Source organism: Desmodus rotundus, chromosome 12 (genome assembly GCF_022682495.2).
Source record: "Desmodus rotundus isolate HL8 chromosome 12, HLdesRot8A.1, whole genome shotgun sequence".
NCBI lineage: Eukaryota > Metazoa > Chordata > Mammalia > Chiroptera > Phyllostomidae > Desmodus > Desmodus rotundus.
The window spans coordinates 51,959,163-51,982,327 of NC_071398.1; the positions used below are offsets into that span (position 1 = coordinate 51,959,163).

Sequence of the window (23,165 nt, forward strand, 5' to 3'; positions counted from 1 at the left end):
AGTAAAAATATACTTGAAGTGTCAAAAGGAGTGGATAATATTCACCACAGTGCATAATATTCTAGCCTTTCATGCAAAAGTTCAATGAATGTGCAGAAAAAAACAGCCGTGAGTCACTGGGGTCTCATTAGTCTGAGGTGTGTGCTCAGCTCAAAAAGGAAGTAGGCAAAATGCAGCTAAGGCTGAAAGTAGTTTCCCCTGAGGAGACAACTGGAAACTACAGATAGGGTTCCCATGAAGAGTGTGAGGCAGATGCTAAGCATCCTAAGACATCAGAAAAATGTAGGAAAGTCATGTTAATTAAAACCATGAAAACAGCAGCTAGCTTAGTTTCTCATGTCTCTGGCCTTCGCTGTCCTCCTGCCTTGTGCTGAGGGCCTCGTGTGCTATGGTGGAGATTGTCCCCAGCTCTGGAGCCAGACTCACATGCTTGAATCCGGCCACTTCAATCTGACAACTGTCTGCCCTGTGACCTTGGAAAAACCCCTTCCCCCTCTTCATCTTATTTTCCCCAGAAATATACCAGTTACTAATTCCTGGTGCTGTTAGGATTGAAAAAATAATAATGGTCAAAAACAGGCCCTGGAAAACTTACATTCAGGTATAAAGGCTTCTCTTTCTTAAAAACGTTTTATTCTCTGTTTTTTAGAGAGGGTACAGAAGGGAAAAAGAGAGGGAGAGAAATACTGAAGTGCAAAACCATTAATTGTTTGCGTCTCCCACTCCCCTAACTTGGAGACTGGACCAAAACACAGGCTTGTGCCCTGACCAGGAATTGAACACATGACCTTTCAGTTTGCAGGACCACATTCCATCCACTGTGCCACACAACCCAGGAAAGGTGGCTTTGTAACTTCATTTACATATGAAAATACTGAGGTTTATATGGTGATTCAATTTCCTGTAACAATATCTATGGTCAATAATCTAAGATTTAAACTCAGGTTGCATGGCCAAGATATGGGGAGGCTAATCACTGTTTTCTTGCCTTTGGCTTCCGGGAGGGCTTTCGGACTCAACAAACACCCATTGACCCTCATACCACCTGGTGCACCTTCAGGTCTGGCTGCAGCCCAGCAACCCCACATGCTAGGCACAGAAAGAGCTAAAAACTAAAAAGCAAAAATTATTATATTATTTAATGTTTGAATTTACAGAATTATCAAGTGTATTAATAATGCAGATTATTCTTTAAAGTGTATATGTTCCTATTACATTGTATACAGCAAAAGAAAAAAAAATCCAAATGATTTGGATATGATTTCCACTACTAAAAACAATGTTTCATCATTCAATGAAACAAAACTTACTTGTTATTCAAGGAGTGAAAGTGGGTGACACGACAACACAGATCTTTCTTGTTTCACTCTCCTTTTCTTTAAAGGCCAGTAGCCCAAAATTATAAAAAATACGTAAAGTATGTGAGCACAGAATACACTAAAAACAAATCCTCATAACATACCCTTCTGAAAATGCTCTTCATAAATCTTTACAGAAAATGCAATGAGAGCAAAAAGAACATGAAATGTATATGAAAAAAGCTAAAATTATAAAAATTAAACCAGTCAAGATTTTGTTAGAGTGGGAGGATGCAACCCTCGTACACTATAACTATGAATGCGTAAAGGCACGATTAGTTTAGATCATAATTTGTTAGTTACTTCAAAATGTAAATATTAAACTTATGAGACATCTTCACACTGTGAACATATAAAATTAAACCCAGACATTTTCAGAAAGTTTCCTTCAGTGTCATTGCACTGAAAAAGAAAAAAAACACATTTCCTACAGTCTAACATTTTATAAAGAGAACCATCCAACGTCAGAAGGGTAAAGTCTCATGGCTAAAGATGTCCCATGTTCACTTCATGCTGGAAGCCTTTCCCCAGTGTGACTACGATGAACACGCCTAAGGAAATGAGGTGAAAGATCTCTCACGTTTCTTGTCATCATACAACCTATCTCCTGTGTAAATTCTCTGATAAGAAAGGAAAAACAATCAAAACACATTTTCCCACACTCCCTGTACTGAGTGAAACTGGGAATATAATGGGGGATTGTGCCATAAAAAAAATTCTCACATTGCCTGTATATAAAAACATTTCTCCTGTGTGACTTCTCAGAAGATAACAAAGGCAACAGATAGATAATAAAACATTTCCCAATTTTCCTTAAGTTATAAGAACTTGGACATTGTGAATTCTCTAATGACAATGAAGGGAATGGCGACAGTTCAAATATGTCTCATGTTCACATCACCCAAATTGCATTTCTGCACCATAAACTCTATCATACTAATGGAAATCAGTGATACAAGAAAAACATTTCCCAAATCACTGCAGGCATGAGGCTATTCTCCAGGGTGACTCTCTGATGACAACCGAGGGGACAGCTACAGAAAAAGGACTCCCACTTTCACTGCACTCATGAGGCCTTTCTCCAACGTGAAGTCTCCAAGGAAAAGGAAGGCTACTGGTAAAACATTTCTCACATTCCCTGCAGCCATAAAACTTTGCTCCTGTACATAGTCCCTGATAACATGTTAGTTAATGCAACAGATAAGAGATTTCCCACATTCACCACACCATTAAGTGCTTCTAGGTGTGAACAACTTGATGGGAATTGAGGTGAGCGGTACACAAAAAGGATTTCCCATTCAGTGCGCTCATGAGTACTTTATCCAGTGCGAACACTTTGATGAAAGCGGAGGGCAGAGCTTCACGTACAGGATGGTCCGTGTTCACTGCACTCACGTGGCCTTTCTCCAGTGCGGACTCTGCGATGCAGACGAAGTTCAGAGCTGCTGATAAAAGATTTCTGCATTCATCACATTTTAAGGGTTTACTTGAGTATGAACTTTCTGATGACGACGGAGGCAAAAGCTAAGGGTAAAAGATTTCCCACATTCACCACACTTATAAGGCCTTTCTCCAGTGTGAACTCTCTGATGACGATGGAAGGCAGAGCTATAGCTAAAAGATTTTCCGCACTGACTGCACTCATAAGGCCTTTCTCCAGTGTGGACTCTGTGGTGTAGACGAAGGTCAGAGCTACGAATAAAGGATTTTCCACATTCGCTGCACTTATAAGGCCTTTCTTCTATGTGGACTCTGTGATGGTGATGAAGGGACGAGCTGCGGGTAAAGGATTTCCCACATTCACGGCACCTATAGGGCCTTTCTCCGGTGTGAGCTCTGTGATGTTCACGAAGCTGAAAGCTATTGGTAAAACATTTGCTACAATCGCCACATTTAAAAGGCCTTTCTGTTGAGTGAACTCTCTGATGACGACGGAGGGTTATGGTCTGCATAAAACATTTCCCACATTCATCACACTTAAAAGGCCTTTCTCCTGTGTGAACTCTGTGATGATTCCGGAGGCCCCAGCCACTGGGATAAGACTTCCCACATTCACCACACTTGTAAGGCTTTTTTCCGGTGTGTATTCTCTGATGAGAATTAAAGTTATCTTTAAGCTTGAAAGATTTCCTACATTCATTGCGCTGATAAGGCCTTTCTCCGGGGTGAACTCTCTCATGTATACGCAGGTCAGAACTACTGGTGAAAGATTTCCCACATTCACCACACTTATAAGGCCTTTCTCCAGTGTGAACTCTCTGATGACCATGGAGGGCAGAAATCCTGGTAAAAGATTTCCCACATTCACAACACACAAAACACTGACTTCCAGTAAGGAAGCTCTGGCCCTCAACAAGTGTGTCATCGCAGCCAACGGCTTTCTTGCATTCTCTTGGGATGTAATCTTTTTTAGTTTGAAGAGTCATTCTAGACTTAGAGATTTCATTTTCCCTAGGCATGGAGTAAGCAGCCAGTTGCTCACAATGTCTGGAACTGTTGAGGAAGCATTTTCCAGCCTGACGAGAATTACAAGGATCCCTGGACACATGGAAATTGCAGCTGTTTTCAAGTGAGAACCTGTCCACACTGTTTATGGAGCCATTCTGCGTTGTGTCCTGCTCCTGGAGCTGGTGACTCCGTGCACTAAAATAAAATGGTTTTGCACATGCCCCACACCTCAGCAGTGTTGCGTCCTGTTGGGTTCCCTGCTGGCCAAGCAAGAGGAATATATCTCTCAAGACGTACCCACAACTCTCACACGGGTGGCTCTTCTGGGAAGACACTGCTGACTTCAGATTCTTATCCTCTGAGACTCTTTCAGAAACATTCCATTCAGTGGGTGCCTCCCCATCCTCTGCTCCACAGCAGCAACCTGAGGAAAAACAAAAGCTAGTGAAATCCATACCGACCTACAGGGAGGGGGTTTTCTCCTCACTAATACACACTGGTAACCTCTGGCATGATACTATGGGATGATTTCCAAGAGAAATGAGAGACTCAAAAAAGGCCCCTCAGATCTGTAATAATGGGCAACTCATAAATCGAAGGGTACTAGGATGTGGGGGAACTTAAGGAAGAGAGGCTGGCTTTACAAGTTATTCCTTTCTTAGGAGCTGCCCACAAAACCCTTCCTGCTTGTGTTGGAAGGCTGTGTAGAGGACATGAATGTGCCCCAAAGAAACTACAGCAGAACAGATGCTGTGACAGTTTGTATAGAAATACGTGCACACTCCGAGGTGCAACAGGCACTGATCACAATGGGAGAGCACACCAAAATCACTCCTCAGAGAATGTGCTGTGCTGCAGAGGTTAGAGAGGCAGAGATTACCCATGTCTAGAAGTGGAGAATGTGAAGGAAAATTATTTAAAGTAACACACTGGTAAGGTGCCAACACTGGGAAAGGACAAGTGCATCAAAGTGTGGTCACTGACAATGGTGATAAAACACATTTAAGAGCACATGTTCCTCATTACGTTTCTTTTTTTAAAGATTTTACTTATTTATCTCTAGAGATGGGGGAAGGGAAGGAGAAAGAGAGGGAGAGAAACACTAATGTGTGGTTGCCTCTCCCACGTCCCCCACTGGGGACCCGGAGCAACACAGGCAGGTGCCCTGACTGGGAATAGAACCAGGGACCCCTTGGTTCAAAGGTGGCACTCAATTCACTGAATGAGTTCCTCATTCTGTTTTAACCAAGCCTTGGAGTCAAATACACCCCACCTGCCAGAAGCCCTGTGAGCCCATCCTGTCATGGCTTGGTGCCTGTTCCTCTTGTGACACACAAAGGAGTCTTCCGCGTCCCTCACCACTGAGCAATTACGTGGAGTACTGATGATACAACTCCACAGAGAAAGCAGAAGAGGCGGATAACCACACTGTCATAGAACAACTCTGCACCAAAAAAGCAAAAGTTAAAGATCTACATGAGTGACCATAGCAAGATGGCAGAATAAAAAATACAAGTATTCAAACCCCTTCAAGAATTTAGACATTTATCCATGTTAAACAGCATTCGTTCAGGAAAGGGGAAGAGGCTTAAGAGACCTGTTATTTCAAAGAGCTACAAGTAGGAACATAATACATCGGGCTGTGCAAAAGAATAGCAGGAATGACCGGCTCTGCAAACAGGGATGGATTCAAAACACAAGAGTAAGAATTTCTCGGACAAACTGCGTCTGTGCTACCGTTGACTCTAGTGGCCTGTTTTGTGCCACAAAAAAAGTACAAGAGATCACTAAATATTTGGAAGGCTGCAGCCTTGGCTTACGAAGAGCCCTTCAATCTCCACAATGCTGACCTTGGTCATAGGGAAGCAAGAAGAATGGGAAGGGAAGCTTCTCACCAGCCCAAAACACAACACACCACCTAGCAAGCACCCTTGTGTGCATATGCAGATAAAACTACTCCTCTAAATGGAATTGGTTCCAGAAGTCCAAAAAAGTAACTCTTTTATCAAATATCAGACATCGACACTAACTTAAAGGGAAATATGAAAAAAAAATCACAAAAGGAACATCACAATGTTAAAGTGAATTAAACCAAAATATGGAGGTATATAAATTGCAAAAAAATAATCCAAATAATCATTTATAAAAAAAATCAGTGAAGTACAAGCAAATACACATGGAAGTCAACATAATGAACAAACAAATATGGGAACAAAACATGAGGATTAGAGAGACAGAGTCATAGAAAAGAGTGAAGCAGAGATTTGAAGTTGAAGAATGTAATAAATAAAATGAAAAATGCAAAAGTGTTTCAGAAGCACACATGGTCAAGGAGTGAAATGAATGCATCACCTCAGAGGCAGGTGATTTAAAATCCTCCATGTAAACAAAAATAAATGTGAGGACAGCCTTTGTGCACTTTGGAAAACCACAGAGAATCCACGGGGTCCCAGAGAAGGGAAAAGAGAGAAAATGAGAGAGAGAAAAATGGGCCCTGGCTGGTATGGCTCAATGGATCGAGCACCAGCCTGCGAAAAAGGGGTCGTTGGTTCCATTCCTGGTTAGGGAACGTGCCTGGGTTGCAGGCCAGTCCCCCAGTAGGGGACATGCTAGAGGCAACCACACATTGATGTTTCTCTTCCTCTCTTTCTCTTCCCTTTCCCCATTCTCTAACAATGAATAAATAAAATCTTTTTAAAAATGTAAGCTAAAGATTGATTTCAAAATATGAAAAAAATGTAAATAGCCATGTTCTAGATCCTCCCACATCCCTGTACATATTCAATGCAAATAGGATTTCAGCATGACCATATTATAATAAGAGCGTCGGAAATCAAAAGCAAAAAAATGTTTGAAATACCAAAGACATTAGAAACTCCCCATGAAAGGACTGTACTCCCATAAGGCCAGCAATAGATTTCTCTGAAGAAACCTTGCAGCCTTGGAGATACTCAAATGGTGTCTTCAAGTCACTAAAAGGAAACATCTGCAAAGCATAATACTTTATCCCAAAACCTCTTCCTCAGAAATAACAAGAAAAAACTTTCCCAGAAACAGAAAACGTGAAGAAGTTAATTTCCACTCATCATGACTTCTAGATATGCCAAAAAAAAAAAAAAAAAAAAAAAAAAAAGATCTTGCAGCTGAAATAAAGACAAACTACACAGAAGCAGGAAACCGTGGGAAAGTGTAAAACTCTCCGGTAAGGCCGGGATGCCATCGGTTCACAATACTAAGACAGTTCGTTGGCGGACTGTAGTTTATTTAACTCTACTGTATAGGATAAAAGTAAAGTGTATTAAGAATAACAATGGTGACAATATCTGTGCATGGATACACAATATAAAATGCTGTGAGGTGTGACATCAATACATATAAAGGAGTGGTGGGGCAGAGAGTCAAAGTGTAACATTTTTGCACGCAGTAAAGCTGTTTTCAGGTTACAATGAACTGTTGAGAGCATGAGTTTTATGTAAGTCCAATAAAAAACAAACCACAAGCACAATCTTGTGTAATGGGTACACAAACAAAAAAGGAATCAAATCACACCCCCCCCAAAAAAGACAGTGATATAAGAAGCCAAAAAGGGGGAGTTCCAGCCAAGATGGAAGCATAGGTAGATGTACTTTGCCTCCTCACACAACCGAAAGAAGGACAACAAACTTAACAAAAAACAACCAGAACTGCCAGAAAATCGAACTATATGTAAGTCTGACAACCAAGAAGTTAAAGAAGAAACACTCATCCAGACTGGTAGGAGGGGCAGAGACGGGCAGCTGGGGTGGAGAGGACCTGCAACAAAGCAGGAGGAACCCAGGAGGAACAACTGAGGAGCAAAACATATCATGCAAACCCAGGGTTCCATTGTGGGGAAATAAACCTCAAACCTCTTACTGTAAAAACCTGTGGGAGTTACCACAGCAGGAGAAACTGCCAGCCTCACAGGAGACTTCTTTGGAGAGACCCACGGGGTCCTAGAATGTACACAAACCCACCACCCACCCAGAAATCAGCACCAAAAGGGCCTGATTAGCCTGTGGAAAGTGGGGTAAGTGACTGAAAGCCTCTGAGCTGAGCAAGAGGCATTGTTCCCTCTCTGGCCCCTCCCCAACATGCAGCACCACAAGGCATGGATGTGGGTTGACCCACCCTGGTGAATTCCTAAGACTCCATCCCTTACAATGTAACAAGTGCGTCAAGACAAAGAAATGTGGCCCAGATGAGACAATAGATCAAAAGTCCCAAAATAGAAGTAGAGGATGAAGACACAGCCTGCCTATCAGATGCACGGTTCAAAACACTGGTGATCAGGATGCTCACAGAAATGTTTTGAGTATGGTCACAAAATAGAGGAAGAAGTGAAGGCTATACAAAGTGAAACAAAGAAAAATATACATGGAAGGAACAGTGAAGGGAAGGAACCAGGAATCAAATAAATGATTTGGAGCAGAAGGAAGATATAAACATTCACCCAGAACAGAATAAAGAAGCAAGAATTCAAAAAAATGATAAGAGGCACTTCAAAAAAATGAGGAACTCCAGGACAACTTTAAATGTTCCAAAATCTGAATCATAGGTCTACCAAAAGGGGAAGAGGAACAGCAAGAAACTGAAAACTTATTTGAACAAATAATGAAGGAGAACTTCCCCAATCTGGCAAAGGAAATAGACTTCCAGGAAGTCCAGGAAACTCAGAGAGTCCCAAAGAAGCTAGACCCAAGGAGGCACACACTAAGGCACATCATAATTACATTATCCAAGATCAAAGATAAGGAGAGAATCTTAGAAGCAGTAAGAGAAAAGGAGACAGTTACCTACAAGGGAGTTCCCATAAGACTATCAGTTGATTTCTCAAAAGAAACCTTATAGGTAAGAAGGAGCTGGAAAGAAGTATTCCAAGTCACGAAAGGCAAGGACCTACATCCCAGATTACTCTATCCAGCAAAGCCATCATTTAGAATGGAAGGGCAAATAAAGTGCTTCTCAGATAAGGTCAAGGTAAAGGAATTCATCATCACCAAGTCCTTATTATATGAATTTTTAAAGGGACTTATCTATGAAAAAGAAGAAGATAAAAAATAGGAACAGTAAAATGACAACAAACTCACAACTATCAACAATAGAACCTAAGAAAACAAAAACAAACTAAGCAAACAACTAGAACAGGGACAGAACCACAGAAATGGAGATCATGTGGAGGGTTACATGTGGGGAGAGGGAGGGGGAAGAAGGAGGGAAAGGCACAGGGAATAAGAAGCATAAATGGTAGGTACACAATAGGAAGAGGTTAAGAATAGTACTGGAAATGGAGAAGCCAAAGAACTTATATGTATGGCCCATGGACATGAGCTAAAGTGGGGGAATGCTGGTGGGGCAGGGTTCAGGGCAAAGGGGAATAAAGGGGGGGAAAATGGGACCACTGTGATAGCATAATCAATAAATTTTTTTTTAAAAAATGGAAATACATTCCCACCCACACCCATATAAACACATACCTTGCAATAATGTGGGTTGGGGTGTTACACAACTGACTCCTATCCTCTGTCTGAACCCCATTTTCTGAAACAGGGGTGGGAGCGGTGGGCTGTCTGCCTCACAGGTTAGGGAGGGGTCACCTGGCGATCAGTCTCAGCTCAGTATAAGGTGGGCTGCGCCAGGAAACATTTCGCTATCTTCCTGTTGGTACTTTTTATAGAATTAGACCATATTTTGTTTTTTATTACCCTTGTAACAACATGACTCAATGTTTTATAAGATTGAATTTTATGGACCCCACTTACTGAATTATGGTGGATACACAAGAAATTGCCAATAATGGGACCAGTGAGAATGACCCGGGCATATGGGAGCAAATTTCTTATTCTACAACTTTTTACAATGCTTGAACTTTTTATTACCAGGATTTTGTATTTTTTGTTGTTGTTTTTAATTTTGTAGAGTATATGTGGATGGCACAATAAATGGTTTTTTAAATAGTAAAAAAAAGAAGACGACAAAAAGGAAACTACAAAAGAGGCAGAAAACATGACAAGGCAGCAACAGCAGGTTCTTCGAGAAATTCTCCGATCAAAGATACAAGTAGGTGAAGCGATAAAAAACACAAGACCCAGAAGCATACAAGATCGTGTGTCCTGGCCAAAGGCACCAGTTTGTTTCGAGGGAAAACTTATAAAAATTCAGTCCTGGCTGGTGTGGCTCAGTGGATTGAGCGCGGGCCTACAAATCAAAGAGTTGCCAGCTGGATTCCCAGTCAGGGCACATGTCTTGGTTGCCAGTCAGGTCCCCAGGAGGGGCCGTGTGAGAGGCAACGACACTTTGATGTTTCTCTCCCTCTCTTTCTCCCTCCCTTCCCCTCTCTCTAAAAATAAATAAATAAAAGCTTTAAAAAAATAAAAATAAAAAAGTTCATAGAAATAAATAAATAAAGAACTGCTTGGGCTTATCTTGTGTTCCAAAAATGAAGTCGCAAAGACAAAAAATATGCTGACTCCAAGGGACTCACTAAATCTTTATGGACACAAATATGCTGAAAATAAAGAGACGTAAAAAATATTCCAGGCAAATAACACCAAAGAGAGCAGGACAATAACAACTATAATTACTATGTAACCAGCCACAGAGCACCTAAGTACGTAACCAAACAATGTAAGATCTGAAAGCAGAAAACACAAGGCAACCACTAGAGACCTTGAATATTCACCTTCCAACAAGAATTAAGGTCATCCATTTTGAAAGCAAAAGGAATTACTGAAGTTTGAAAACGCTCTTGAGAAAACAGAACTAATAAATACATGCACAGTATTCTAGCCAGTGCTGGCCGAGGGGCTCCGTTAGTTAGAGCCATGTCCTGTGCACCAAAAGGTTGTGGGTCTGACTCCTGGGCAGGGCACAAGTGCAGGTTGCGGGTTCGATCCCCTCCTACAAACACGTACAGGAGGAGTCTGATCAATGCTCCTCTCTCACATTGGTATTTGTCCTTCTCCTCCCTTCTTTCTCTCACAAACAATAAGAACATTTTGCAGTGAGGATAAAAATTATATACACTTGTAGAAATGTTCGAGAATATAAAAAATGCTTTTTCCCACTAATCGATGCACAATTTAATAGGCTTCTGGCAACACTACTGAGGTCAGATTCTTCCCTGTGAGGGTTCTGTACAGCAGGTGTGGGGGCAGCGGGGAGAGTAGGGGGCAGTGCAAGCAAACCAGCCCTGCCAAGTCCAGGGTCGACCCAGAACACTGGGGAAGTGAAGAGTGCCCGCAGTCCACATGGGAGGATGGAGCATCCCCTGAGGAAAGAAGGGACAGGGCACATGCAAAGCCTTGTCCAGGTTACTGGAGAGATGGATGGTCTATTTTTTTGAAACTGTGAGTTAGCTTATTAAAATTTGGGGCAATGAGCCAAAAAAAAAAAAAAAGTCACCCCTGCAGATATGTTCAGTGGTAAGTCTAAGACCAGCTGCTGCTGTCCATCTCTCCCTGAACACAAGCTGGTCAGGACCCTTAGAGCTTCGGATAGAAGAAGCAAACTGCAACCCTGAGGAAAGACTGGTACAGGCAGGAGAAAGAAGAGTGTGTAGGAGAGTTGGTGTCTTACCCAGCGATGATATGAGAGCATAGTTCTCCAGCATCACACTGAGGTACAGGCGTCTCTGAGCTTCATCCAGGAGAAGCCATTCTGTCCTGGACAGGTACACGGCGACATCCTCAAAGGTCACAATAACCTGTCAGAATTAATACAAATGGATCTAGAACAGTCTGTCTGAGACCCCATACTCTAGTCATCCCCATGCCCAACCCCACGCATGGACCCTACCCATAAGCCCGTACAGAGAAGACACGGCACTTGGTGACAGAGCTGCCTGCTGTCTCGTCACAGTCTCATTCATCTCTCACATCTTCCTCAGCAAAGGCAGGCAGGATGAGAGGAAGTGGGGCAGTTGAATGACATCTAAACTCAGGGCCATAGTCTCTCAGATCATGCCTCAAAAACATAGCCATACATGGGCTTAGGTTTCACCCTTAAATCCAAACACCAAGAACCCAGGCCCATCAGCTCATACTTCCTCTAGCTGTGCACACACCGTGTGATCTCTCCCTGTTTCATAGCTTCCAACCCAGTTCACTCCCTCAGCTCTGCCCCCCCCACCCTCCTGCACAAAAGATCCACCACTTTTGCATGACTCCATCCTCCACCCTTCCACAGATTTCCAGCTGCATGTGTTACCTGCTCAAAAGATGTTTCTACTCACTGCTGTTTGTAACTGATAAAAATGTGAACCAAAAGCACCTTCTGATATTCCCAAAGAATATTAACCTACCACCATCTTCCCCAGCCCAGTGGATGGAGCCTCCACTGCTTCAGCTGCTGGGACCAAAATCACTGAGGTGGTTTTGAACCCTTTCCTTTCTTCCTGCAACTGCAAAATCTGAAACTATACTTGCACTTCTTAAAAAATGTAAAGGGTGGCATATGGATGGAGGTGGAAGATGAGGGAGATAAACGGTAATGGGAAAAAATAAAAAATAAAAAAAAAGATGGACCAAAAATCCAACTTTTTTTCCTACCTCTGAGGCCTAACGCGGGTCCATCAGCTCTCCTCTGGGTCATAGAACTCACCTGGTCCAGGGCCCCCTGCCTCCTCCATTAACCCCCATACTGTTCTCCACTAGGCAACTGGATGGAGACTGTTTAAACCCAGGAGAGACCAACTCTTGTCTCTTATGCAAATGCCTCATTATCTCCCTAATACATACCCAAATTATCATTTGGCCTCTTTCAAGTCTGACTTTTGAATCCCTTGTGCCATGTTTTTAACATAAGGAAAGAGACCTGAGGGACGCACTCCCGGCTCTGTGGCATCTCCAAGCAGATGCAGGTGTCCCTTCCCAGACAACCTGCCTTAAATGCTTGCTTTGGCTGCCTGTGTGGACTAAAAAAACCCCCAAAACAGAAAAATGGCAGGGGGCACAAAATAAATCTGACCTTTATGCTTGGTGGAGTCCTTCCTTATGGCCCTACAAATTAAGACACTGATATTACCCCTATATGCAGTTTGAAATTAAAACGTTCTAACTGAAAGTCAGTCATGATACGGAGTCATGTCCTAGGTCTGTATCTTCCCTGAGGAAGGTCAATTACCACCTTAACTGAAACGACATTTGTACTTTTGCACTATGTGAACACACCTTTGCTACGTCAGGATAATTTCCTTCTTTCCTACCCCCCAGGGCACAAACACTGCATCTGAGCAGAGACCAAAAAAAACCCCTCAGTGCTGTTATTGTGTTAATTAATTAAATATTAACTATCTTATATCCAGTAACATAAAAGAATTCTGTCCACGCATTTTCATCTTTTATTTACTATCAGGAATTTTCCTGCTTTGTTTTCTCTCATCTCCCCACCTTGTCGCCAATGGATATGCAGTTCCGACCTATGAGCCTTCCTTTTGTATTCTGATGTATAAACAAGTGGTAAAACTGCCATCTTCCAAAGCATTTTCGCACTCTGTTGAGATTTTGTTTCCTGGAAATCATCCTCAGTTTGGCTTAAATAAACATTTAAAAATGTCTCTACAGTTTGAATATTTCTTACGCTGACACCAGAAACAGGAGCACCTTGATATTCCCTGGGACCTGCACTCAGGATTGGGGTACCCCCAGGGTCTCCTCATTTGAAAGCTGAAAAATTAACAAGGGATGAGTCTTTGGGCACTGTAAGGTAATGCCACCACCAAGAAGGGACAGGTACATCCTGTCCTTCTTTGTCCAGTATGATAATGATTTTCAACTTCAGCACCTATGGGAAGAAGCAATCCACCACCCTTCAGCTCCTGGTCAGCAGGTCTCAGCTGTATCTCGGCCCAGCCTGGTGACCTTCTCCTCAGTGCGGCCACTTTCTGTTAGAACGTACTGGGACAGGGACCTAAGCAGTCACTTATGCTGAAACAAAGAAGGTATAAGTCACCAGCTCAATACCTGACCTCGAGATTCCCCACATCAGAAGCAACTGAGGCAAAGCCGCTGGCTTCCTGCTGGAAACCGGTTGAATCCTCACTGCCCCTCCCCTTTCCCTCCAATTTTCTACAGAATCAGCCCTGCCTGATCAGATACCCAGGACACCTGGAGCAGATCAGCCGGGTGACTGACCCTCCCCTGGGGAGGTCTGCTACAACTTTAAAAGCCCTTCAACCCTGTCCCTTATGGCTGCGCTCAGTTCAGACCCAGCCTGCCAGATCTGTCTCCCACCTTGAATAAAAGCCCTTAATTGGACTTTTTTGGCTCCAGGTCCTTTCTTAGCCACCTCAGTTACCTAACATTTTGGTGTTGAAACCTGGGACATCACCTCCAGCCTCCTGAGGCTTGGGACTAGAGCAGCAGCAGGGAGCAGAATCTCTTCCCTGGGTAACCTCCTAGCCCCGTCTTGGTGAGGTTTGCAGACCTGGGAGCCAGGTCAATAACTCGGGGAGACCCACTTGTCCGGCCATCACATCAACACCGTGAATATCTCACGGGAAGGAAATAAAACTCTGTTCCTTTCTGGCTCACCCTTTTCTGCACTGTCGTCTGGGAAAGCATTCCAGAAAATCTTGGAGCCAAGTAGGGAGTTGCCTGCGGGTCCGAGCTCAATGTGGGTCTGAGCTCAATGCAGGTCTGGGGCCTGCAAGGAGAATGAGTCAGAGGGACGCCCCCTCAGTGGTCCGTGGTGCAAGGACCACTCATCTTCCTTACCTTTATCTCCAGCATGGGGGCTTCTCTATCCCGCCCTCCACAAGATACTCCCCTAGGATGTCTGCTTCACAACTTTAAGAAATAAAACCTAAAATCCAAAATCTGACCGAAGAGGCTCATTTTCTATTGTAATATTGCCTGGCCTCAATATAAATTAGACAACAGGTCCATTTGGCCTTAAAATGAGTCCTTTGACCCTCAAATTCTTACTTATCTTGACAATCCTGTCATCGCATGGGCAAGGGGAGGGGCAAACCCTATATTCAGGTGTTTTTTGACCTGCGCAGGCGCCCCACCCTTTGTCAACCCTGTTCCACTCACCCAGTCCTACTTCTCCAGCTCCAGACGTCTACCCGAGTCTCACACTCGGACCCTACTGACCCTCCTTTCCATCCTGCTGATCACCCTTACCCTCTGCTCCTGTTGCACCCCCTCCCTGTGGCTCCCCCAGGCCCCTAAACCCGACCCTCTGCCACCTTCCCCCCGTTCCTCTACTCATCTAGGTCCCAGTTATTCCCTTCCTTCACCCCACCAAACACGGTCCCAGGGTGAGCCTCCACCCCCTGGGACGTGCTTCATGTGCCCCCTTGGGGAAGTCGCTAGGCCCCAGGGTCCAATTCGAGTCCATGTCCCTTTCTCCCTCTCCGATCTCTCTCAGGTCGAACAAAAATTAGGATCCTGCTCCTCTGAGCCTACGTGCTTTATTAAGGAATCTGAATACCTTCCTGGTTCTTATGACCTTACTTGGAGGGATCTCTACATTGTTCTCTGCACTTGCCTGTCCCCGGAGGAAAAGGAGGAGAAGGAATGAGCTCAGTTAGTGGCTCAGGCCCATGCAGACACTTTGAACAGACAAAACCATCATAGAGCAGTGCACGCTACTGCCATCCCGCATGAAGCAGCTGACCGGGGGGGAGGGGGGGTGGTATCAGGAGGGGAGACCAGGCAGACGGACTCGGACTTGTAGTCATATGATCACCTGCCTGATCGCTGGAATCCTCGGCACATAAGGCAGTCGATTACGACAAACTGAAGGAAATTACGCAAGGATTGGATGGAAACCCTGCAGCCTTTCTGTTCAGTCTCTGGGACACCATCCAACGGTTCACTGACTTAAACCCAGACTCCCCGGAAGGCAGCCTACTTCTCCGTACGCACTTTGTCTCGCAGTCAGCCCTAGACATAAGGAGAAAGCTTCAAAAGCTTGATGCTAGCCCCCAGACTGGACGAACTGAACTAACGATCCTGGCCTTTAAGGTCTTTAACAAAAGAGACGAGGAACAAGCACAGAAAGAGAGGGGAAAAGAGGAGGCAAAGGCCAAGTCCCACCATCAGGCTCATCAGCTCCTAGCCTGGACACTGAAAGACCCCCGATGGCCGCCCAACAGAAAATGCAAAGGGAAAGGAAAACCTCCCCGGGGGTTTGCTTTAAATTTAGCAAGCCAGGGCCCTGGGCAAGGTGCCACCCACAGCCTTGGCCTCCACCAGGGCCTTGTCCTCTCTGTAAACTAGAGGGCTATTGGAGTCCGACTCTCCCCAGGCTTCTCAAGGCCAGGGGATGTAGGTTACTCACTTGGATCGGACCTCTGGTTTTGAAGGTCTTCTGCTGCTAACTCCAGACCTTCTAGAGTTACCAGCAGAAGACTGAGGGTGCCTGGGAGCTGCCATAGGCCCCACAACCATCTCTGCCACAAAGCAGGTAAGCTAGTATCCTTTCTAATAGACACAGAGGCCAGGTACTCTGCTCTTCCAGAATATTCTGGAAGACCTGTTCGTTCCTCAGTTTCTATTGTTGGGGTCAGTGGTATAATTTCTCACCCCCTGGCCACTTCCCCTCAGACATGTTCTTGGACATTCCTTCACACACTCCTTCTTAATACTCCCTCGCTGCCTGACACCAATTCTAGGGAGAGAATCCTAGCCACATTTAAAGCTCAAATACTCATTCCTTCTTCTCCCAATCCTCAGGGGCTCTTTTTGCTCTCTCTAGCTACTTCCAAATCTCACAAGTCACTACCCCTCTCAGCCACAGAAGTACATCCTATAATTTGGAACACTGATCTGCCCATTATAGCTAAACACCAACCTCTGGTTTGGATCTCCCTCCAAGATCATTCCACTTTCCAGTGTGGCCTCAGTAACCCCTAGCATGAGAGGCCCTACAAGGAATATAGCTCATCACAAGCCACCTCCTTTATGTAGGATGACTGGGACCTACAAACTCCCCATATGACACCCCCATTCTCCCAGTCCAAAAGCCTAATGGAGCTTATCATTTAGTCCAGGACTTACACACCATCATCCAGGCTGTTACTCCCCTCCACGCAGTAGTCCCTAACCTGTACTATTCTTTCTCTTCGTCCTCCAAACTACCTATTACTCTGTCCTCAGCCTCAAAGATGCATTTCCCCCATTCCTTTATACCCTAACTCTCAAAGTCTCTTAGCATTCACTTGAACTGACCCTGATAGCCACATCTCCCAACAACTTATTTAGACAGTGTTACCCCAAGGAGTTTGAGACAGTCCCCACCTTTTTGGGTAAGCCTTGGCTAGGGACCTTAAAGCCACTGATCTCTCCCCATGAACCCTCCTACGACATGTCGATGATCTCCTACTCTGCAGCCCGACCCTGAAAGACTCGCAGACACATGGCCCAACTCCTGAATCACTTAGGACAGTTAGGTTACCGAGTTTCCCCCAATAAGGCCCAACTATCCAAATCATCAGTAATAGATCTAGGATTTACTGTAGTATCCCCTGAACACAGAGCGAGCACCCCTGACTGTAAGACCCTCATTGCCTCCATGCCAATTCCTACAATTAAACAAGACCTCCTTTCCTTCCTTGGATTGGCTGGCTATTTTAGAATCTGGATCCTCAACTTTGGCCTCATAGGTAAAGCACTGTATGATGCTGCCAAGGGCCCACTAAATGAGCCCCTGCCACCAAACAGGTCAGTCCGCTGGACCGGGTTGAGGAGCTGAAGAAAGCCCTAATGGAAGCTCTGGCTCTCACCCTCCGTAACCTAGAAAAGCCTTTTATCCTGTATACAGACGAAAGGCCAGGAGTAGCCTTAGGGTTGTTTGGGACAAAAATCAGGACCTGACCTTAAAGTAATTGCTTACTTATCTCAACAGCTGGACCCTACAGCTCAAGGTCGGCCTACGAGCCTGAGGGCCCCAGCTGCGGCAGCAATACTTGTGACAGGGGCCCAAGAACTTACCTAATCTCAACCTATAATTGCCCACTTCCCCCACACAATAGCAGCTTCATTGCCAAACAGGCAGAAAAATTTCTGCATCCCTCAGGGCTACAGCAATTATTCCTAACTTTACTCCAGGCATCCCAAGTAAAAGGAGCTAGATGCACCACCATAAACCCTGCTACACTTCCCTGCCTTCCAGAAAACACGGGAGAGGAACATTCCTGCACTGAGTTCCTGTCAACCTTCATTTCGACTTTTCCACATATTTCTGAATTGCCTCTCTCTTCCCCAGAAGATACCTGGTTCATACATGGGAGCTCATTCATGAACGTGAGTCAGCACAGGGCTGGATATGCTCTTGTACCCTCCACCCAAGTCGTTGAGACTAGCCTCGATCCACCAGGGATGTCCTCACAAGCTGAGCTCATAGCCTTAATTTGAGCCCTCAGCCTAGCAAAGGACAGAAAAATCAACATATACACTGACTCCAGATATGCCTACCATATCTTACACTCACATGCCTCCATGTGGGCAGAGAGGGGTGTCCTCACATCCAAAGAATCCCTGTCATCTCATCTCTAAATTCCCCTTAGCAGCACAGCAAACTTCTGAAATAGCAAAGTCATTCATTGCAAAGGACACCAGGGTGACACATCTGCCATCTCACTCGGAATGAGTGAGCAGACAAAAATGCTAAATAAGCAGCCACCCTTCTGGCCCCTAAATACCAACTCTTAGCTCTCTCTACTCTAACACCAAGACACACCCTCGAAGAAATTAAACTTGTACACCAAGGGGCAGCCCGGGAAGATGAGTGGCTCACCAATGTGGGGGAGGGCGATTAATACTTCCTCTAAACCAAAGAGAAGAATTCCTCTCTCATTTCCACAAGGCCCTCCATGTAGGATTCCAGCCTCTCTGCATGCCATCAACTTTCCTCCCTTCTCCAAACCTCACTCAGCAATGCCTGATATGCACACAAACTCCTACACGAGGGAGACTTAAACCTCCCCCATCCTTTCCCACCCACTAAGCCGCAGGCCATGTCCGAGGACAGGACTGGCAAATTGACTTTACCCAAATGCCCCCTATTAAAAAATACAAATATCTGCTGACAATGGTAGACACCTTTTTGGGGTGGGTCAAGGCCTACCCCACCACCTTAGAAAAGGCAGCTGAAGTTAGCTGTCCTCGAATCCATCATTTCCCGCTTCACTTTGCCAACTTTACAGTCAGGTGAGGGCCCTGCCTTTATATCTCGAATTGCTCAGGAGACAGCCAGAGCCCTGAACATCCCATGGAAACTCCACATTCCCCACAGCAAGGTTGAAAAGACCAACTCTAGTCTTGAAACACACTTAAACAAACTAGTTCTAGAGCTCTGTATGGACTGGATCTCTCTCCTCCCACAGGCACAAGCCAGAATGAGGGCTATCCTGAGAGCCCTACGTTCCTCAGCCCTTTTGAGTTCATTTTCGGCAGACCTTCCCTACTAGGAAACTTCCCTAGCTCTCCATCTCCCTTGGGAGATTACCTCCCCACCCTTGACCTGACAAGACAGCTTCTGTGGCAGCATGTGTACAGGGTATTACTACCCAAACCAACTAACAACACATTGGCTCTTACTCCCCTAGAGCCTGCGGATTGGGTACTTTTAAAAACTCCCTTGGAATCAATGGAGCCCCTTTCCCCTCCTTGGGAAGGGCTCTATCAGGTCCTCCTCACCACACCCTCGGCTGCCAAATTACAGGGACTATGTCAATGGATTCATTCTTCTAGGCTCAAAAAGTCTTCACCACCTGCTGTGAGTCCAGATACCAGCATCTCTTCAAAGTCCAATCTCCCCCAGTCCCGATCCAGCATCCTAACCCCCATACGCCTTTAATTCACTCAAGGACCAGAGGAAGACCAAAGTGATTAAATACCTATGCACCCCCTGATATTAGAATGTGTTCTTCACTTCCTCCTGACTTGTCATTGTCATAATCCTACAATTTCTAGAAGACTTACATATCCTCTAAAGATTAATGAACCCCACTCCTTCTCTCTCTCCACCGAATTCCCCAACATCTCCATTAAACCCCCAGACACTCTTCTCCCTTGTCCTCGATCTCCTTGCTCAACTCCCCACTCCCATCACGACAGAAGAGGACCTCCTTACCTTTCTGTGGGATGCTTTTCTCCAGGGGGATTTCCAGGATTATTCCCCAAAACAGATTAAAACATGGCTTGAGCTCAATTAGCCCTAATTGACATCTTCCTACTATCCTTTCCCCCATCCTTCTGCCTAGATTTGTCTAAACCCCCCTTGACCTGGTGCCTCACTTTGCCCAATCCCTGAAACTAACTACTCCTGCTGGCTTTGCCTCTCTGCCCACAGTTGGGGGTATGTCCAACACCTATCCGCATCCCACTGGGGAAATATTTCTTGTAACCTCAGAGTCAGCAACAATCACACACACATTTGGGGCCCCTGGATTCTTAATAGATATAAGACCATGTTAGAGCCAGGGCGCCCTGCCCCCAAATGGCATCCTCCCCATGGCCCGGTGTTTTCTTATATCGTTAATTATCTGGGAGCTACCTATCCCTACTGCACCAAGAGTCAAAGGAGCACAGGAACCCCAGTTGGCTTCATCGACCCAAAACAGTGTCAGTATAACTTCTCTGTTCCTTCAGATGTCCCTCTCATAAAATATGGCCCATTCCTACTAGATGATGAGCACACCCAGGCCTACCTCTACATCTGACACCCACTACCTGCTGTTCTCACTGGCACACCCCCAACGCTAGCACTGCTTACTGTATAGGTAGGCCCACCAAAACTACTTCAGAAATGAGTCCCCTCCTCGGCAGAGCAGAATCCCCAAAATGCCCACACTCTACTGAGACCAAAACATAGCTCTTCACTTTGGAAAATATTGGAGATCCATTTTCGCTGAATACATAAAAAAAAAAAATGGTCGTAGGAGATCCTACCCCCATCCTAGACACTTCGCTTATAGTATCTTTAGTGGCTCAAGGGCTAGAATAGTGGGGAATTAGGGTTGCATACAGAGTCAACTCCGAACCCAACACATTTGCAGAGTTATACCCACCCTCAGGAATATTCTGGATTTGCAGATCACATGCCTACTGGACCCTACTACCAAACAGGATAGGGCCATGCTCCCTAGGATACCTACTTCCAGAAGTAAGCCTTGCTTAGGAAAACATTTCACTTCCTTTCCCCCTCAGGGGAAATGGTCTCCTTTTTAAAAGGGGGGGACCTCTATTAACCCCCATAATAGCTTTAATCGGTGCCACTGCCGGGGCTGCAACAGGGGGCACCTCACTAGGCACACAGCCCCAAATTTCCCAAGGCACGGCTGAGTCGCTAACGAAGATGGGGGAAACCCTAGCTGCTCTCCAGGAACAGCTGGACTCCCCAGCAGGGGTAGCTCTACAAAACCAAAGGGCCCTCGAACTCCTCGCTGACTTGGCAGGAGGAACATGCCTGTACCTTAAAGAAGAGTGTGGTTTTTATATAAACAAATCAGAGCAAGTCCAGCAGAACATTCGAAGTATTCTTGAATCTGCATCTAAGATCAGGACCTCCACCCTGTCTTGGGACCCCACCTCATGGCTTCCCAATATGACCCGGTTATTGCCCTTCTTGGGCTCCCTATTCATGATGCTTCTTCCACTCCTACTTGGCCCGTGCCTACTTAGCCCGCTTATGAAGTCTACATCATCCAGTTTAGAGCAGCTCAAAAAACCAGTCAGAACCATCTTCTACTTGCAAGATCAGAACCCTGTACTAGCCCAGGCTCGACTCCTAGATAGGATCTAAAGATGACTCTTCCACCCTTATCAGCGTTGAAGTAGTTACTGAAGAAATTCGGCGACTCCTTTCCCCAAATAATGTAGAAAAAGTCTGGGACGTTAGATCGTACTGGGACAGGGACCTAAGCCACTGTCTTTGCTGGAACAAAGAAGATACTCGTCACCAACTAAATACCTCACCACGAGATTCCCCACAGCAGAAGCAACCGAGGCATAGCCTCTGGCATCCAGCTGGAAACCTGTTGAATCTTCACTGCCCCTCCCCTCTCCCCCCAGCTTTCTACAGAATCAGCCCCCCCCTGTTCAGATACCCAGGCCTCCTGACTCACCCTCTGCACGGAGGTCTGATAGAACCTTAAAAGCCCTTCTACCCTTTCCCTTGTGGCCGCCCTCCGTTTAGACCCAGCCAGCCTGAACTCAGTGTCCGGGCTTGAATAAAACCCCTTAATTGGACTTTTCTGGCTCTGAGTCCTTTCTTAGCCATCTCGGCTACTTAACACTTACCAGTTCTGTGACCTTGGACAGGGGCTTCTCTTCCTGTGCCTCAGAGTCCTCATCACCCCACTCCAGTCCGTTTTCTATTTCAGAAGGATCTAACAGACTTTCAAAACCGTGACACAGCCGGTGTCTCTCTTGGTTCACGACCATCCCGAGCTCCCAGGACCATCAGAAAGAAGGTGCACCCCCTCCGCCTCAGACTGTTTATAGCAGATGGAAGGCCGAGGGCAAGTGTGTGGGCCTTTCGGGGTCCACAAAACCTGCACGTGTTTAAAAGGCGGCACCTCGACCCGTCACCCTTGCTAATCCCCTCACACCACGTGTCACCGACGAACAGACGCAGGGGCCTAAGCTGCGGGCTGTGACAGGCGCCCTGCACTCAGACTGGAAGGCCTGGGGACCTCACACTCACCTCATCCGCGTGCCTCAGCACGGTCGTGGCCATCGGACTCCGTGGCCAGAGAGGGGCGGGAGCGGTGGGCAAACAGGGTGTTGGGGGGTTACTGTCCCAACCCTGACGCCGGACACCGGGGCGGCGCACTTGGTCTCACAGCTTCTGTGGGGAGCAGCACACTAGCGCCTTCTCCTTTCCATCCTGTGACCACGAGACCCTGAGCGGGTAATAAGGGAAATGAGAGGAGAGGAAATGCCCGCTGCGAGACGGATGGAAGTCCCGCCCTACAGTAGGGCCCCAGGGAAACGCCTTTTCTGAGTCTGAATTGACTCAGCCCTGTGATACTCCATGCCTGCCTTCTGGGTAGCGTACGTTGCACACTCCAAGGCCGGGGTCCTGTATTTCCCGAGCTGACTCCAGGTGTGGATTTGCGGGTTTACACCCAAAGAATACCCTGAGAATACTAAATCCGCTCCATAGCCACCTGGGTAGACATCATTTCTTGGGCGAGGAAGGGTCTGATGTGCCTGTTGGACCTTCGATTCAGGCCGTGGAGCCCGTGCCTCCCTCAGGCCAGTTGTGGTTAGGGACCTTGCCCTAGTCCCTAATGCTCTCTATCCTGTATCAGGTGGACCCACGATGCAAATTACATGTAATAAATAATACACTGATACTTAAGTGCACCTGTGCCTAGTGCAGCCA

At 45.8% G+C, this 23,165-nt stretch overlaps 1 protein-coding gene across 2 annotated transcripts; it reads right to left on the reverse strand.

Annotated features, from left to right (window-relative positions):
- Nucleotides 1–512: 512 nt before the first annotated feature.
- On the reverse strand, nucleotides 513–22,548 carry LOC112313920 (zinc finger protein 154-like). Of its 2 annotated transcripts, XM_045203607.2 has the most exons (4): nucleotides 22,482–22,548; nucleotides 11,403–11,529; nucleotides 4,104–4,230; nucleotides 513–4,001 (listed from the first exon to the last, which is right to left on the reverse strand). In XM_045203607.2, exons 1-4 carry the CDS (start codon nucleotides 22,512–22,514, stop codon nucleotides 2,834–2,836), a joined length of 1,455 nt encoding a protein of 484 aa, XP_045059542.1. In that variant the 5' UTR covers nucleotides 22,515–22,548; the 3' UTR covers nucleotides 513–2,833. The 2 variants fall into 2 exon arrangements, with proteins under 2 accessions (XP_045059542.1, XP_045059541.1); XM_045203606.2 differs by having other exon boundaries at nucleotides 513–4,230.
- Nucleotides 22,549–23,165: the final 617 nt, after the last annotated feature.

Bases quoted from the DNA above. Each gene is read 5' to 3' on its own strand.
- LOC112313920 (XM_045203606.2), bottom strand. From the start codon at position 22,514: ATGGCCACGACCGTGCTGAGGCACGCGGATGAG. The intron at 11,530-22,481 runs GTGAGTGTGAGG...TAATTCTGACAG, and splicing joins TGCTGAGGCACGCGGATGAG to GTTATTGTGACCTTTGAGGA. The intron at 4,231-11,402 runs GTAAGACACCAA...GTTTTTCCTCAG, and splicing joins TGCTCTCATATCATCGCTGG to GTTGCTGCTGTGGAGCAGAG.